This window comes from Aspergillus nomiae (assembly GCF_001204775.2).
Source record: "Aspergillus nomiae NRRL 13137 chromosome Unknown contig00563, whole genome shotgun sequence".
Classification (NCBI taxonomy): domain Eukaryota; kingdom Fungi; phylum Ascomycota; class Eurotiomycetes; order Eurotiales; family Aspergillaceae; genus Aspergillus; species Aspergillus nomiae.
Window position 1 is genome coordinate 1 of NW_015378618.1, and position 17025 is coordinate 17025.

Here is a 17025-nt window from a genome sequence, read left to right on the forward strand (position 1 = left end):
TTTTTCGCCTGGTGTTAGGCCCATCAGAGGAGATTTTGACCCCTGACCTTCTGGAATTTTTGTTCTTCTCTTTTTCTCTGTTTTTCTAGCCCCTGCGGTCAAGTGGGTCTGCACATGTGTCCCGGTGGTCTTCCTCCTGTAATCTCCGGCCTCTGATTTGTAGGGCGGGTAGATGATGATCTCAATTGTCCGATTAGTCGTTGTCGATGATGTCGATGAATCTGCAATTCCCCGTGTGCTGGTGTGGCACAGTCGTTGTCAGTTGCACAGATGGGAAATCAAACCCGAAGGAAATATATTACTATGTATTAGTATGAAGAGGACGATAATCAAGATAAATTTCAAGACCAAAATGATTGAATTAGGAAAGATTTTAACCAAAACGTGTTTCCAAACGCATGATCCTCCCCGACCTGATGGGTTCGGGGAAGTAAGCTAAGTTGTTCTATCTCTGAATGCCTGTGGAGTTGCTTCTTCGGGCAAGGGAGAAGGAGGAGACCATGTCTAGTCGCTGACTAACTGGGGCCGGGGCTTCAGCATAGCACAGGTACCGAGTCGATCCTTTCAGTTCAGAGCGCGACCAGGAACAAGCGACCATTGACCGTCTCCTTTTCCGTCCACTTTGGTTCAGGCTTCTCCTAACGATGACGTCTAGTCGATTCTTCCAGGTGGTAGAATTCGCCAAGTACCCTAAAGCACGGAGGGGGGTTACCTAGGTATGTATCCTGTAGAGTGATTCAATATCTCCAGCGTCAGCTTACCTGGAAGCCACTGCACTAGTGACTTGGTACGGGACTAAGAGAGGGCCCCTGGTTCTGGAAATGGTCACCAGTAACTGACAAGGAATCCTCCGTCCCTTGGTGGTGTTGGGCTGGGCGGATGGAGACTCCATACGAAGTACATACCCGCCTACGTACAGAACTTCAGCTGCACAGTCCACTCCATTGTCTATCGGTCCGGTGTGTGGTGCAGTTAGACTTGTCATAATACATTATTGGTGCCAATTACCCCGTACCGAAGGCGCCGGCCATTGGCCTGCCACAGGTCTGATACAGATCCTGTGCCTTAGCTTTCTCCCCCCCACTCCGGGCGGTCTCGAGTTTTCTGAGCAGATTTTGTGTTGCCTTGACTTGGGATGTTGTCATCCACTTCCCTTAGCCGAGCTTCCCGTTGATTTTCTGTTCCCGCCCACTTTCTGTCCACACCGACGATGGTACGGAGTACTAGGGTTTATGGAGTGGCGATGTACCCAACTTTGCGAGAAATGTATGTACGCGGTCGATGGCTATGAAACATGTGCTCCACCCTGCACATTCAGAAGGCAGCGAGGGCTAGATTTGAGGCATTATTAACTTCATTCTCGTCGTCGTTATCAGGGCAAACCCAGTCGGTCAGGTGTCGTTACTGGAATCGGTAATCTTGAGGCAACTGAGACGTTCCGAATGATATGCATGCATACGGAGTACAACCAGTCGTAGTAAGTAATTAGAAATGAATGATACTCATACTATTTCATAATATATAGAAATATATAAATTCACCATCAGCGGCTCAAAAGGTGCTAGATTCCCTTGTCTGGTTTTAATTGATGGTCCCAGCTGAGTCATAGTCGCCTCATGACCAAGAGGGTATGAAAGGGGAGATTAATTACCTATTATTGAAGCGGTTGGATAGGAACAAGTAGGGTGGTACTGTACCTAAGAATAAAGGATGGCGGGATAAGCGCCCGGCAAGACCGAAGGATCGATCTATGACGAGGGAAACGAGAGAAACGGAAGATGGCCGCGTCCGTTGTGATCTCTCTCCTTGTCAAATCATGTCAAAGGACACGAGAATGGATGTATGGACTCGCAATATCGAGGAGTAAGACACTACCTTGCTGTACCGAAGCAACTTTCCCCGTCTCTGAAACCTTAAGGGTAAAAAAAAAACAGGTCAAGGCTGAAAGGATGCGAAAGGAGGGACAAGGGCTCTGGAACAAGTCCACATTATTGTAACCCTTGCGTAACAGCGTTGTAACTTGTGACGCGTTGGAAACGGTGAACTTGTGGGGACAATCAACGGGTCGACTCGAAGGGGGGAACGCTGAGGAGTAAAAAGCCTAGGGGAGAGGGGGTCAAAAATGGGCAACGGAGTGCAATCGCAAGGGCTTTTCTTGACGATCGGGTCGGATCGTGGGTCAGAAAGTGTATGTATGTATGTATGTATGTATGTGCCATCAAAACCATGTCCAATACGGGTTCTATCGTACTCCGTAATACACCGCATTCTGTCATTGTCCTGGCCCCCCTCTTCTCTTCAGTTCTTGAGTAAGGGTAGGTGAGGTCCGGAGGTATGTCCACTTGGTATGCTCATCACCGGTTAGGTCGTCAATAGATGAATTACTTATTAGTCAAAAACGATGATCTGGTCAGTTGGTCTCGGTCTGGTCCTGGCTGCGCTCATACTATGAATGAGTCGACCACCGAAAGTATCCCAATGAAATGGGACTAGTCCTGAGTAGGATTTGAAAGAAGGTTTGCCAATGTAACTGATGACGGAGAGGAGACCAAGAAATCAGGCCCGGAGGAGGAGTTTACAAGGGTACATACCTTAGTATAGTATAGTCTTTGTCGGTGCGTGCATTCATACAGTAGTGTCAGTACGGAGTTAGTAGGTGAGCACACAATACTCGGTACGGGGGGAGGAGGCAAAGGGTTAATACTAAATAGGGTCAAGGAGTAGTATTGTACGGATACCATACGTAATCTCCCCGTTTTTAGCCCCAGACTTAGTCAGGTATGGGGCTCTCTCTCTCACACTCACTGTACTGTACTGTGTACACGGGCCCTACTGAAGTTTGGGTTAGATTCGGCATGTCCCAGACCACTGCTTTTAGCTGTCCTTTTTTCTGGTTCCTTCGTTTTCCCTGCCGAGTTCCAGTTCCCTGCCTGGCCCGCCAATCACTTTGCATTGTAGACGATTCCCTTTTGGAGTCACCTTGCAAACTAAAACCCAAACCAAACTAAAACTCATTCATTTTATCGCCCATAATGGGTCTGATCATCCACCGTCAACATTATTCAATACTCTTGGTTCCCCACCACGACCACCATTCGTTCACTCCCAATAACCCAATACCATGGATCCCGAGGAGTCCAAAGTGTCTGGGTCACAGACGGATTGTCGTTCCAGGTCCCCATCTTTCCAAAAGATGACCATGTGAGGGTACAAAACGAAAGATTTTAAATTAAAAAAATTAAAAAAAATCCATCCAAATTAAAATTCCCTACAGCCACCACCGAGTCAAAGTGGAGCAAACAACCGTGTGGCATGGGCACATCTGAATCATCACTTCTCTTCCTTGCCTTCCATCCTGTCTGGAATACCCACCGGCTAAACCCCTTTGGATGGGTGTCAACGTTGTCGGGTGTCATGCCAAATTCCCAACATGCGTCCACTATGATCCTTTTCAGTAATGGGATCGTGGAACTGGGGCGGATGGTAGATCAAGCAATGCGTTCCACTTGTATTACTGATTTCCTTTTTGCCTTTTTCTTTTATTATTCGATTTTATTATTTTTCTTTTTCTTTTTTCGAATTTCCGTTTTTAATTTCCATCTTCCTGACCGAGGGATAATTAAATGTTTGAACTATTTGGGTAAGAAGTTACTTGAACTACTACCTGCCCTTTAGTTCCCATACATATACATACATACATTCATCCTTCCCTCCATGGATCCTATGGATTGACTTCCCCGTACCTTACCTCAAAGCCTTGTGACCCTCACACCCCTGTGTCATCTTGAATGGAAAAGTCCCGATCTTTATTACAGATCCTTTGATCCTTTGCATATTGCAGTCCTGCAGTCACCCATGGGGCTTATCCGCACTTGATACTCCATACATATAAGCCTACCAACCCTTTCCATCACCGGTCTCCCTCTCATCCTTCCACTTCATACAAATATGTATGTTCACATCGACCATCTCAACCCTCACACCCAACACTGATTATCTCTCCATTAGCCTTCCTGTTCTTCCAACACACTGTGACTATCCATCTTCTACTTCTTTCAATGGCCAATTACATCCAGCCCCAAGTTTCTCAACCGGGCTCGCACTGGATCCCGGCAGATCAACCATGTGTACCATCGTCCGGCTTCCATGACATGATGTATGCGTTTCCCAGACCGAGGCATACGGGTCGAGTGATGAAGCCTCGCAGTGCAGGCAACAGTCCCTCCTCTGCTGGCAGGTGGAGGGCAGCGGTATCACATGGGTCGCCAATCTATCAACCAGTCCAAGCCCAGCCGTATCAGACTCAGGTCAACCCTGCTGTCCTGGCTTCCGCACTGAGAAGGAGGCGAGCAACAGCAACTCGCCCAATCAGCTGGCATCCAGCATCACTAGAAACTGCTGCCTATACATCCCCGCCATACTTTCAAACAACAGCCGCAGAGAACCTTGCGGTCATGGCTCCGTCTACTCAGCCCATGGGCCCAGCCCCGACAACACTCGCAGACGGAAGTATCTATGCCTCACCGGAGTTTTCGGCTCCCACGGAAGCTTTCGCCTTTACCGCCATGCCGGACCCAGCCTCGATGCAACAGTCGTCTTTCCTCGACATGAGCGGCTCCCAGATCGGCCCGGTCACGTGGGATAGCAATGCACCCAACATGACCACCATGGCTCAACCAATGTCTGATAGCTGGCCCTTCGACATGATGTCTATGAACAATAGTATCCCATCGGCAGACGTTGATGCCTCGGGATATGCAAGTGCACCGTCGTCGGGCTATTTGACTGGACCATCCACCCCCGACTTCCTTCCCATTCAGCATCCAGACAGTACCTCCAAGTCACTGCACGGCTCGACCTCCGATGAGCAAGCGGGCGATGAACTAGTTGGAATGGGCCTTTACAGTCACCCTGACCCTTTCCTGGATACCTCATTCCACGAGGTGTCTGGCAAGGGTCTCAAGCTGGAGGAGACCTTCACCCCCTCGTCAGACGATGAAGCAGATGACAGCAAAGACGCCGAGAGTGAAGAAGACAACCAAGAGACCACGGAACAAGCCAGCGCCTCCAGCTCTGCTTCAATCCAGAAACAGCCGGCCAACCCAACGGCCAACATGATGCACAAGTCATTCTTCTTTGACGATGACGACATCGAACAGCAGACCGTGTCTGCCCCCCAGCAGCTCTTCAATCTAGGAAGTCAGGCTTGCATGAATTATGGATACGGATGGATCTAGCCGTCCTGATGACATTTGTTGATTTTTTTTTTTTTTTTTTCACTGTATAAATCTTTTCTATAACTTATTGCATAGCGTGGCGTTTTGGCTTTGTGGCGATTTCCATGTACGAAAGGATACCCAGCGGGTGCGGGCTTGATTAACTATCATCGAAACACATGTATTAGACATCATCAACTTAGTGTCGCAGCAAATGAGCGTCACATTAACATCCTCTCTTCACTCAGTCCACAGTATTCAACGTAAAGTAGACAATAGATTAGGGCACTCAGGCAGAACTCCGGACCGGAAAAACCAGAAACTCCGACCACAAAAAGTCCAAATACCCATGCTCATAATATCCCAAGACCCCAAATTTAAATACAAAACCAGCCTCATCTAATAGAGGCCGATAATCTTAACCCTAAAAATGTCAAAAATAATATTCACACCATGGAAAGAACAGTCGGAATTACAATCGGTGCGGGATCACTTCTACCCTCCGTCGATGTTCAATGGCCCGGACATGCGGTCTAGAGCCTGCGCTACGGTATATATATGGTACAATCCGATACGATTAAAATGATGAGGTACTAATTCGTGTACAAAGGTTGCGGCTTGGAAGTTGAGGGGCAATTTGCCCCATCCTGTGGAGGCTACGGCTTTGCTAACGGATGCTATTTTGCATGACGATGCGAAGAAAAACTCGATATTCTCGATACGGGCGACGTATTCGGCCGCGTTTTGTCGGTGGGCTCTTCCTTTTTCCCCGAGAAAATTTTCCTATTCCTCAAAGTAATTTTTGAGGATGTAAAGGGGGTTGAGGTTCTAATTGAATATAGATTCGTAACGGGTCTCGTAGACTCCAAACTCCATGGCCAACGCAAGACTATGTTCCAACGTGCTATTGACCTAGGCTTGCCTGCCTCATTCGTTGAGTTGCGACATGAAGCAACTCATCGTGAACTGCCGTCGTTGACGGTCCTTCGGAATGCTGCCCAACGGTCTCTCGAATGGCTCTGGGATTACTACTGGGCCAAGATTGATCTGAATGCCGGCTTTGCACCAGACGGCGTCGACGATGACATCGAGCCTGTTAAAACTGCTGTCAGGGCTTGTCTGGCACAAGTGACGGGTGAGACGGGTGCGTCAGAACCGCCGCGGAAGAAGAGGAGAGTTCAGGTTTTGTCTGGTGTTGCGACGCAGTTGGTCTCGGTGTGTAAGAGCTCTGCGAAGGGAGCTGCTGCTGTTTCGGGGGTTTTGGTGGAGGATGAGGTTCTGGTTTCGGGAGGGAGGAAGTATGTTATGTCTTTTTTCGAAGGAATTTATTTTGCGATTTGTGTGCTGACTATTCTTCTGCTACTAGGCTTGGAACATCTTTGGATGATGAGTTTTCCAGGTGGGATTATTTCTTGCAGGTCATCGTTGAGGGATGTCCTGCTTTCTTGACGGCACTCGTGGAGGCCCTGGTCGATGTGCTGGCGTTTGCTAGATCGGCTACGAAGGAGGATGCTCATTGTGAAGGAGTTTTTATGTGGCTGGACCATATTCTATGCTCGTCGCAGTGGGAGTCGAAGAGGCGTTTGCTCTCGTTTGCCTATGCTCTCTCTGCATGTGAGCAGAACTCGAATCATTGGACGGATATGCTCAAGGAGAGGATACAGAATGCGGACATCGACTTGTCTGGTAGTCCTGGGGGTCGAGAGCGATCTGGAAAGGATGTGAATGCACCCCAAAGCTTACACACAGGGACAAGTCATGATTTGGATAGCTTGAAGGACATGGGATGGGAGGTTGTAGATACATGGGATAGTCGACCGTTGGGTATAGTCTAGCTGGGGATATGACTACGACTCAATTGTTACACCTCAAAATTAATATACATTTGATTGATAAGTCTTTCTCAGTAGGTCTGCTTGCAGCTAGCTACCATCAAATACCATGATCTACAGTGAAGCCTGGCGTACTCTAGATACTCCCTGAGAAGCATGTTAGCTGTTGATGCTGCGGAGCTACGTCATAGCCGCAACCTACTCAATGCGGCGTGAACCTCTAAACGCCCGCTCGAGCTGCGACCTCGATGAAACCTCAGTGATAGCTCCCCAACATATCAACCGACAATCTAAAACTTGAGTCTGGCTGTTGAATCATGGACCAAAGCCGGTTTTGGGATTATGCTGTACGGCTGTCGAGCTGCAGATTATATCGGACCTGTAGCTAACCTGTCTCAAAGGGCCATGGAGGGGCACGGGGAGATACGGACTCCGACAAATTAGAGGTATCTTTGACGGCACTTTGGTTCCCTGTTGCGCTATTAACATCGCGATGTTCTTTCACTAGGTTGTGCTTACCCCCGGTTGCAGTCACCGCCGCAAATCGTCCCTAGTCATGGCGAATGAGCCTGGTAAGCCTCGCCTGGACCGCGCAGACGATAAGACCGCCTGCTTCGTGCATTCCCTGATCGCAGGTGAATGGGTTTGCCCCCCGGGCCAGGCAAGGGATGCACGAATCGCACCTGGTTTGCTGGACGACGCAACTCGCTTCGACGATACCGCCGTAGATATCGATGGCGTCACCGTCACCGATATGGACAACTGGACGCCAAGGCAATCCGAGAGCATCGTGGAGTCCCGGCAGCTGACGAAAAAGCAGTTATCTGATATGGCATGGAATGTACGAAAACTATCGAAAAAGCTGGATAGCATCAAGCTCAAGCTTTCTGTCAAAAATGTCTTTGTCGTAACCAAAGCGGGCGATGATAGCGTGATTGCTTTTACGAGAAAGGTCACGCAATGGTTATTATCTAAAGACCGTGATACGGAGTATAATGTCTACGTGGAGAGACGACTGGAGGCGGCTGCGGATTTCGGCGCTTCTCAATTGTTGGAGGATGAACCTTCTGCAGCTGATCGGCTCAAGTTCTGGGATGTTAAGTTTGTCTACGAGAATGCCTATCTCTTTGACTTCGTCATTACACTGGGTGGTGATGGGACGGTTCTTTATACGAGCTGGCTCTTCCAGCAAGTAGTACCGCCCGTCCTCTCTTTCTCACTGGGATCCTTGGGATTCCTGACCAAGTTCGATTTTAATGACTACCAGAAGACGCTCAGGTCCGCATTTAAAGACGGTGTTGTCGTTAGCTTGAGGTTACGGTTTGAATGCACAATCATGAGGAGTAATAGGCGAGAAGATGGGCCATTAACGCATTCGAAGAAACGAGATCTGGTAGAAGAGCTGATTGGCGAAGAAGTTGAAGGCACGTTAACACACAAGCCGGAAAAGGTTGTTCAAATTCTGAATGATGTTGTTCTCGACCGGGGGCCGAATCCCAGTATGTTTACAGACTCTTGCTATATAGTCCCTTAATATCCTGCTAACGACTGCTCAGCAATGTCCTCCATTGAGTTGTTCGGCGACGATGAGCATTTCACCACTCTGCTTGCAGACGGTGTCTGTATTGCTACACCCACAGGCTCAACGGCTTACAACCTAGCCGCTGGAGGGTCTTTATGCCACCCTGACAACCCCGTTATCCTGGTCACGGCGATCTGCGCACATACACTGTCTTTCCGGCCGATCATACTGCCAGACACCATCGTTCTAAGAATGGGTGTACCCTATGATGCACGCACCACCTCGTGGGCAAGTTTCGATGGTCGAGAAAGGTGAGTGCACCCTGAGCCATTCCATAATGCGAGAAGCGGAATTAACATCGACGACAGAGTTGAATTGCACCCAGGTGACTACGTGACTGTTTCCGCCTCACGGTACCCATTCGCAAATGTGCTACCACAAGACCGGCGCAACAATGACTGGGTCCACAGTATTTCAAAGACATTAAACTGGAATTCAAGGCAAAAGCAAAAGGCTCTCAAGTCATGATGGAAGAGTTTCGTCTCGTACATTTTGCATGGAAAATAGATAATGATGATTATCCTGGTAGGGTTTCTGTTTGTGGTGTCTGTTTAAAGGGGAGTATGCATATAGTCTATGGCTTGGGATCTTAATGTATGTACGTACTTGTGATGAAGCATATGAAAACTATATATTTTACTGGTACCATGTGCAGTACCTCTTTTGAAAATAGATATAGGTATGATGTCCTAGATTTGAGCCTCGACGAATTCTATGAATAATTGAAAACCAATGGAACATTCGATTTCGCATGTTGTGGAGGTGTGTATCAATTTTTGCTATTCTCTAGAAGCTTCGTATGGGTCGGCAGGTTTCCCGGGCAGCCTGAGGCCGACTATAAATAGCCCTCTCCTTCCGAATTTTTTTTCCTTCATACTCTCAACTTCACGACAACCACCACACTGGTTCTTAACTGGAGTCTAATGTGACTTTCAGTCCAACTTTGACTGGCTATAATTTATAGCGCTGTCATGCTATTCGACAATCTCCATGCACCTCAAATTGTTCGCACTAACTAGGTGAGTTCGATCAATTTTTTCCCTCTTGCGTATCTTCAATCGACCAAAGGCCTTCGGGCTCTTATGATGAAAATTTTTCCCACATTCGCAGTTTCCACGCTAGCCGTCGCTATGAACCTATTTCAGACGTGCTCTGTGCGCAATACTTCCTTGGATGTCTGACATGGTCATTGATTTGATATGCTTGAGCATCATGATTGTGTTGCGAGATTGTCGCTAACGATGTATGCTTAGTACAGGTAGCTTGATCAATTGATATGACAACCCCTTCCATAATTAACTGGAAGGATCTCATCAGAAGGCCTTTGAGTGAAGGACTTGATTGTTTCCGACGTTACAGAAACTTCTTGCGGACAATATCTATCTAGACTATATGAAGAATTTGATTTGCATTATGAAACATTTTTTGCATACCCCGTGTAGACGTCCTTTTTTGTAGTCGTAGAGGGTTCTGCTACTGCAGGGTTCGTAGTCCACGATATCTTGCGAGATTCGTCTGGTCCTTGAAACTGCGTTGCGTGTCTGTGTGTCCCGCCGTAAGAACCCCAAACCGCCCGATACGGAGGAACAACAATCGACCGACGAGTGTATATGGACCAGCCATTCCAGTGCATAGGCGGTTCTCTTTTGGTCCCCGCGAGTCCCTGTGGAATTGGAATCGGTTGATACTCTCTTTCATCGACAAGTTAAAGTCCATCACCATGAAGCAATATCCATAACTTGATCTAACCTCCGTCACTTACTACTGCAATCTATCAAACACCTACGAAGTCATTCCAACATGGCACAACCCACCCGACATTCTGCGATGATGTCTGTCAGTAACAGCGCCCCAAACCAGGCAAATGCCAGCGACAAGCAGCAGCCACCGCAGCAGATCCAGCACATCGCGAACACCGGGTTGCGCGTCCCTTCGAACCGGAAGACCATCTATGACAGACATTTGAATCGCAGTCGAACTGCGGAGCTCAGCCGGGCAAGTTTCGCCTTTCTCTTCGCGGAGATGGTCACATATGCCCAGAGGAGGGTAACGGGCATTCAGGATCTGGAGAAACGGTGGGTTCCATGGAAATGCTGCGTTGAGGCCCGTCACCTGTACTGAACAAGCGCCAGATTAAACGAACAAGGATACCCCCTGGGGCTCCGTCTTCTTGATCTACTCTACTACCGGACGATGTCTAGCTCAACCTCATCATCTTTATCTAGCTCGTCGACTTCTGCCGCTCCACCTAACCGACCCCTCCGTATCCTGCCCCTGCTCCATCTCATCCACGGCCCCCTCTGGCGACTCCTTTTCAATCGCCCTGCAGATGCTCTCGAGCACTCCGTGTCCCCCGACACACCCAACGAATATATGATTACGGATAATGACCCGCTTGTAAACACATACATCAGTGTACCCAAGGAAATGAGCATGCTTAATTGTGCAGCCTTCGTGGCGGGAATCATTGAAGGCGTCTGTGACGGTTGTGGCTTCGAGGCCAAGGTTACGGCTCACAATCAGCCAACGGAGATGTGGCCTGGTCGGACGATCTTCTTAGTACGCTTTGGGGAGAGCGTCATGGAAAGGGAGAAGGTATTGGAGAGGGCGGGCATCAAATAAACTCGCCACAACACACGACCCGTATTAGGACAGTGGTCCTTTGACTAATTGATACTTCTGGCTGGCTACTGTGATCAATTTGGACGTCGGCTATGATAGAGGGTGGTAAGGTTATCAATCCGTCGACCATGCTTGGTGTTAGGGACTACCATTCGATGTTTGGAACGGGACGAGGACATACCCAATGCGGTCAACTACGGCTACGGCGTTTATGTTTATACAGAGGGAAGATTTTTGAGCAAGCTGGTGACATCGTGCTACACATTTGTGCCTAAGCAGATGTCCAATTGATCATTTGTCCAAGTTGCGACCAGAAGGCAACCCGGTATAATTTATGTCACCTCTGATGAGGCCTCATTAAATACAGGAGGAAAGGCAAAAAAAACATTGGTTTCTCAATGCAAAGCGTCATAACCCTAACCCGCCCATGCTTTCAAGATACCCACAACGCCAATAGGAATAAAATGATTCTATTTGCACTTTTCTGTTGCTTCTTTACGAAACACTTCTCATCCGTCTGCGCTTTTCGCGATCGTCATACGGAGAAGGGCTCCGTTTCCTGCGATTGCCTGAGTCAGGGCCGTGCCGATCTCTCGAACGGTCCCGGCTGGGACTCTCACGGCGCTCCCTTCTGTCAGGTCGTTGGTCCCGTCTTGGTGAGTGTGATCTAGATCTCGACCTCCGTCTCTCCCGCACCGGACCAGCATTGGCTCCCGTAGGCCCCTTACGTCGGTCATCTGGCCGATCTGGCAGGAATCGTTCATCTCTGACGCCGACCGGAGCGTCGCGACGACGTCTATTTTCAAAGCCATCACCGAAGTGCCCTGTGTCTTCCGTTCTCAGATCCCTGTATCGTGTCCGACCCTTCTTTCCAAGTTTTGTCATATCTCGAATCTGCATGTACTCAGGCAGAGTTTCGCGTGATACATCGTCCACAAATCTGGCACCCATGAGTTCTCTCCGGTCCAATCCTTCCTTCTCCAGGTCGTCGCGGAAGAAGGCACCCTTGTGAAAGTAGCGCTGCATAAATCCTCCCTGTCCTCGAGTAGCTTCCTTCTCTTCTTGCTGCTTGGCAATAAATTCGCGGTCTTCGCGTTCACGCTCCTCCGCTGTCAAGTTCCGACGACGCTCGACCTCTTCGCGCTCCTTCTCGGCGGCTTCGATTGCCTCACGCTCTCGCTTGACGCGCTTGAGTTCGCGGAGTTTCCAGGCGGCATATTCAGCTTCGGGGTCTACTCCATCCTTATCGTCAAGGCCACTTTCCTCAACTGCCTCTAATTCATCGTCATCCCATTGCTTGTTTGCAGCGCTCCGGGCGATTGCGTCCTTCTCCAATTGCTCGCGCACCAACATATCGGCCTTTTCTTGTCGTTGCGCTCTGCGGGCCTCTGCCTCCGCCGCTGAATCCGCAGCGGTTGTTTTAGGTGCTGCTCCCTGCCCATTCTGTGTCTGATTTGCTGCATTGTTGCGCTTGTCCTTTTTGATAAATGTAGGTCGTAGAAGAACCCTCCTCGGCGTCTCCTCCTCCGAACTACTCTCTTCCTCAGAGCTCTCCTCCTCTTCCTCTTCCTCCTCACTTTCCTCTTTGCTCACCGGTCCACTGGCTGCCTGAACAGGAGCTGCGGCCGCCGCACCCCCTTTGTCGCCAGCAACACGAGGGGCAGGTTTCGACTCTTCCTCCTCTTCCTCAGTAACGAAGCCCTCCTCATCCTCCTCCTCTTCTATTTGCACATTCTTCACACCCTTAGTAATGCTCCCACCGGGGAAAGAAGTCGCCTTCGGCGCCTGCGCCCGCTGCCTGCGCTGTTGTTCCAGCCTGCGTCGCTCCTGCTCCTTGATCTGTTCTTCTTCATCTTCCTCTTCCTCTTCCTCAGATGACGAGGGCTCTTCGGCAATCGGTTTTCCAGGTCGGTACCGGCTAGGTTTGAGTGGGTTTGCGGTCATACCGCGGTGTTGGGAAGGTAGCGGGGGTGGCATGGTGATTTGATCTGGAATCAGCGGGAAATCGACAATAGAAACAAATGAAATTTGATTAGGTTAGATAGGTCGCCGCGATCATAGTACACTCGTCGGCGAGGGAAGGAACACGGAAATGGTGGACTTTTACTTCGAACCGCCGCGGAAGTATCTGATTGACGTACTGGGCAAGCTTTCGGCGGAGATAAAAATGGATCACGTGAGCACGTGTTATTGTCGACGTCTGTATGTACGTACAGGCATTTCAGGCTTATATTGGCTATTTACAAGGAGAAATTAGTTACCCAATCATCATACCAATAAAGGCTACATTGTAAGCCTTGAAATCCTGCATAGAATTAGTACTAATACTGCTCCACCTCATCGAGGGCATATATGGATCGAAACTGCAATAATATACATACAACAAGGACAGTATACTAACTTAACCCAGCGGTGAGACTTTGCCATGGTTAACCAGAAACTCGACTCTTCGATGCCGGTGCTTTCAACTCCTAAGTTTCCCTACCTTGGGTCTCTTTGAACAGGCACAGATCGTAAGCGTTCGCGTTGGCTAGGAGAGAGACGGCAACAATGGCTATTACCAAAATCTCGTATGTCTATTGGAAAGGACTAGGGACGAGTGTAGCCGCGAACTCATCTCGCGAGCTGTGCGAACTTGAGGGGTGATTGTGCACACCTAATGCCAAGTCACGACTTTTGTTTAGACCAGAGTCTAGAAGGCCTTTGGTGCGCTATTCTTTGCTACCATTGCCGGGCACCATCTCGATTACATCACCGGTTCACTATTTCATGGAATATTCCCTGTTCATTAATCTATCTCACCAGCCATAGGAGCGCAGCGAGAAAAGAGCTACTGACGTGGGGATGTAGACGTTTGATAGTCCATACAGTACTCTTGTTCCCCCATACTGTGAGGACAACTGCTGGTATCAATATGTCTTCGTGCGGAGTGAAGATTATCGGAACGCCCGTTCCGCGGATTCAAGTCGCAAAAGAGGATGACTTTGAACAATGGTACGAGGAGATCCTAGTTAAGGGCGACATGGTGGATCAGGATCCTATCTCCAAGTGCTTGATTCTTAAGGTATGCTTGCCTCCATTATCATCAGCCATGGGCCCTGGTGATAGGACCTTCTTTCCTGTCCTTTTGCCAGCCACACCTAGTCTAACTACCTCTATAAAGCCGGCTGCGTGCTCGATCTGGGAGAGAGAGTGAAAGCTTGGATGAACTGCCAACTGGAGGCTATTGGAGTACAGAGCTATTACATCCCTCCTGTTGCCTTGGACATTGAAACCGAAGCGACCGCGGGGACCACCGGAAACAAGCCGTCTAAGGAATCTGTCGTCCAAGCGTGCTGCAAGGAATGGATTAAACGCTACCAGGATTTGCCTTTCGGGTTGAATCACTGGGGCATGGGATGCCGAATGGGACAGGATCCCGAGTTACTTCTCCGGTGCGACGACCTTCTGTGGCAGGAAAGTCACACTGCTCATTCCACAGAGCAAGATGCCTCCCAACGGATTCAATTCATGCTTTGATACTTACCCATCATTGTATTAGGATCTCTTATCTGTTCCGGTAGTCAATGGGCTAAAGAGCAAGAGAACTAGTCATCCTAACGATCTCAGAACCAGTATCGTTTTAGGATATATTCCTGGGATCAATCAGTGCGTTGAAGGTGCGACATGTCATGAATTAGGCCAAGGGCTCAGCAAGAAATATGATATTGCAGTCGAGGATCGGTCGACAGATACAATGCCGCCACTGCATGTGTGGCAGAATACATGTCGTCTCTCTGCTCGAGCTATCGGGTTGACGATAGCAGTGCATGGGGATAACCGTGGCCTTATTATTTCTCCACGTGTAGCCAAGACTCAGGTCCTTGTTGTTGCACAGTGGCTTTATTCAGTTGAAGAAACCCAGAATCTTCACGTGCAGGTTGAGAGTCTTGTCGCTCGTCTTTCCTCAGTTTGGTGTCCGCGCCGTGGTTGATAACCGGGGATGGGGCCTCCCCTGCCTGGAAGTATAACGAGTGGATTATCAGCAGTGTCCCTCTATTCCATAAGTTGGTCCAAGTCAAAGTGCCGGTCAGAGTGTGGTGGCGATCAGAAGGGATCTTCGGGGTACTCCAGATGCTAGATCTCAGATGGCCATCTCTGAGCTGCCTTCGAGAATCCCGGCATTGGTGGATACGATCCAAAAGGATATGTATGACAAGCACATAGACACTTCCAATCGCGTATACGGCAAGTCACTATGTGGGATGATTTCGTCAGCGCCACTCAAGACAAGATAGTTTGTCTGGCGCCGCACTGCTTGAACGAATGTTGTGAGAAGTACATAGAGAATGCCATCCAAGCCGATGAACAGTCGCTGTCTACTCACATCGGCTGTTTGTGCATTCTGTTTCAGGCTCAAGGTGAAGGCATTGATACTAACACTACGAAGTGCATGAACCCCAACTGCGATCACAGGGCAGAGAAGTGGGCCATGTTCGGGTGCAAATATAGCTGATTCTTAGTATCGTCTTCAGTAGCTGCGAACAATAAGTGCACGTCACGTTTAAGTCTGTTATAAACACAGCCTCCCCTTTGTCCTTTGAAGGTATTCTGCACAGTTGAAATACTTCGTCTTGCCCCATACTCCAGGATGAATCACCGGGTCAAAATTAGCCCTAATCTAGTCCTGTTCCGGAAAAAGTGGTCTAAGGAGTGTTGAATCCCCTTATGACTAGAACAAGTCGATACTATTCTCAAGCTCTCAACCTTCTCTCCTTCAAGAACTCATAGTCAGCCATCGCCTCCCGCACATACATCTCGATCATCTGCCCAGCATCCTCCCCAAACTCCTCTCTCCACTGCCTCGCACTTTCGTCAAGATCGATGGTCTCCCCAGAGGCCTTGGAGACGTCAATCCCAGTAGACCCGTCGATCGTCGACCGGAAAGCCATGAGACCGGGACGTCTCTGCTGCTCGTCCTTGTCCCATTGGAACCGCAGTTGCGCAGGATCTAATGCCAGAGTTTCGCAGAACCGGATCACCACCGCCGGGTTAGTCATAATATCATCTGCATCCAAGACGAGAGGCCAGGCGATCTCTTCCTGAGCGGAGGAGAGGGTCCCTGTCCCATGGAAGTGCTGCACGTAGAAATTATAGAGCTCGCGACTCCAACGCAGCGTCATAATATTGCGACACACTCGCCTCCCCTGCTCCGAACGGAGATACAGGTCCCCGTCAGCCTTGCGCGCAGCACGGTAGTACGACGGGAAGGCCAGAGCCGGGTGGCGGATCAAGAAAGTCGGCCTCAATGTCCCGAGAAACGCGTCTGGGAGGAGGGTCTGGTTGTACGGCGATTGATCTTGCGATACTAGTACCGCCTCGTCGTCGATGCCATCTGCCCCGAAAACAAACTTGGTCTTCGCAACCGGATGGCTGATCATGTGCGTGTGCTCTTTGAAGAACACCCCCTTGTTTTGCTGCTCCGCTTCATGGACGTACTGGGTCAGCGCTTGGAGACACTCCTGGATGCAGGCCATTTCCTTCGCGCGCTGGTCTTCGCTAAGGTCCTTGATGTGGGCGCCGGCGCAGCCCATGTCGTAGCGGAGGAGATTGAGCCGTGCGAAGAAGTACCCGCCATCCTTGCAAGGGGCGAGGGCGGGCTGGTTGTCGAGGTTGAGGATTTTGACGAGGAGATTGGAGCCTGTTCGGGGGTAGGTGAGGAGACAGAAGCGCGGTGGAGGGGTGGCTCTTGTCATCTTGATATTCTGTACCTGTCGCAGGAATTGGGAAGGAG

General features: G+C 49.5%; 6 protein-coding genes across 6 annotated transcripts; 4 read left to right on the top strand and 2 right to left on the bottom strand.

Annotated features, from left to right (window-relative positions):
* Positions 1-4058: 4058 nt before the first annotated feature.
* ANOM_011147 (uncharacterized protein) lies at positions 4059-5237 on the top strand (the record flags this gene model as incomplete). Its single annotated transcript, XM_015556403.1, has 1 exon — positions 4059-5237. One exon carries the CDS (start codon positions 4059-4061, stop codon positions 5235-5237), a length of 1179 nt encoding a protein of 392 aa, XP_015401586.1.
* A 409-nt stretch (positions 5238-5646) lies between these two features.
* Positions 5647-9098, top strand: ANOM_011148 (putative NAD+ kinase; the record flags this gene model as incomplete). Its single annotated transcript, XM_015556404.1, has 8 exons — positions 5647-5766; positions 5827-5966; positions 6059-6514; positions 6583-7012; positions 7450-7494; positions 7557-8547; positions 8605-8881; positions 8939-9098. 8 exons carry the CDS (start codon positions 5647-5649, stop codon positions 9096-9098), a joined length of 2619 nt encoding a protein of 872 aa, XP_015401581.1.
* Positions 9099-10344: 1246 nt separating this feature from the next.
* Positions 10345-11252, top strand: ANOM_011149 (trafficking protein particle complex subunit 5; the record flags this gene model as incomplete). Its single annotated transcript, XM_015556405.1, has 2 exons — positions 10345-10705; positions 10763-11252. Coding segments are annotated over 2 exons (801 nt in total), but the record flags the coding sequence as incomplete, so codon positions are not given.
* A 495-nt stretch (positions 11253-11747) lies between these two features.
* On the bottom strand, positions 11748-13229 carry ANOM_011150 (microfibrillar-associated 1 family protein; the record flags this gene model as incomplete). The annotated part of the gene is made up of 1 exon (XM_015556406.1): positions 11748-13229. One exon carries the CDS (start codon positions 13227-13229, stop codon positions 11748-11750), a length of 1482 nt encoding a protein of 493 aa, XP_015401585.1.
* A 937-nt stretch (positions 13230-14166) lies between these two features.
* On the top strand, positions 14167-15225 carry ANOM_011151 (uncharacterized protein; the record flags this gene model as incomplete). The annotated part of the gene is made up of 3 exons (XM_015556407.1): positions 14167-14353; positions 14416-14686; positions 14862-15225. The coding sequence occupies 3 exons, from the start codon at positions 14167-14169 to the stop codon at positions 15223-15225; spliced, it is 822 nt and encodes a 273-aa protein (XP_015401584.1).
* A 760-nt stretch (positions 15226-15985) lies between these two features.
* ANOM_011152 (uncharacterized protein) lies at positions 15986-16987 on the bottom strand (the record flags this gene model as incomplete). Its single annotated transcript, XM_015556408.1, has 1 exon — positions 15986-16987. The coding sequence occupies one exon, from the start codon at positions 16985-16987 to the stop codon at positions 15986-15988; it is 1002 nt and encodes a 333-aa protein (XP_015401583.1).
* Between the last annotated feature and the right edge of the window lie 38 nt (positions 16988-17025).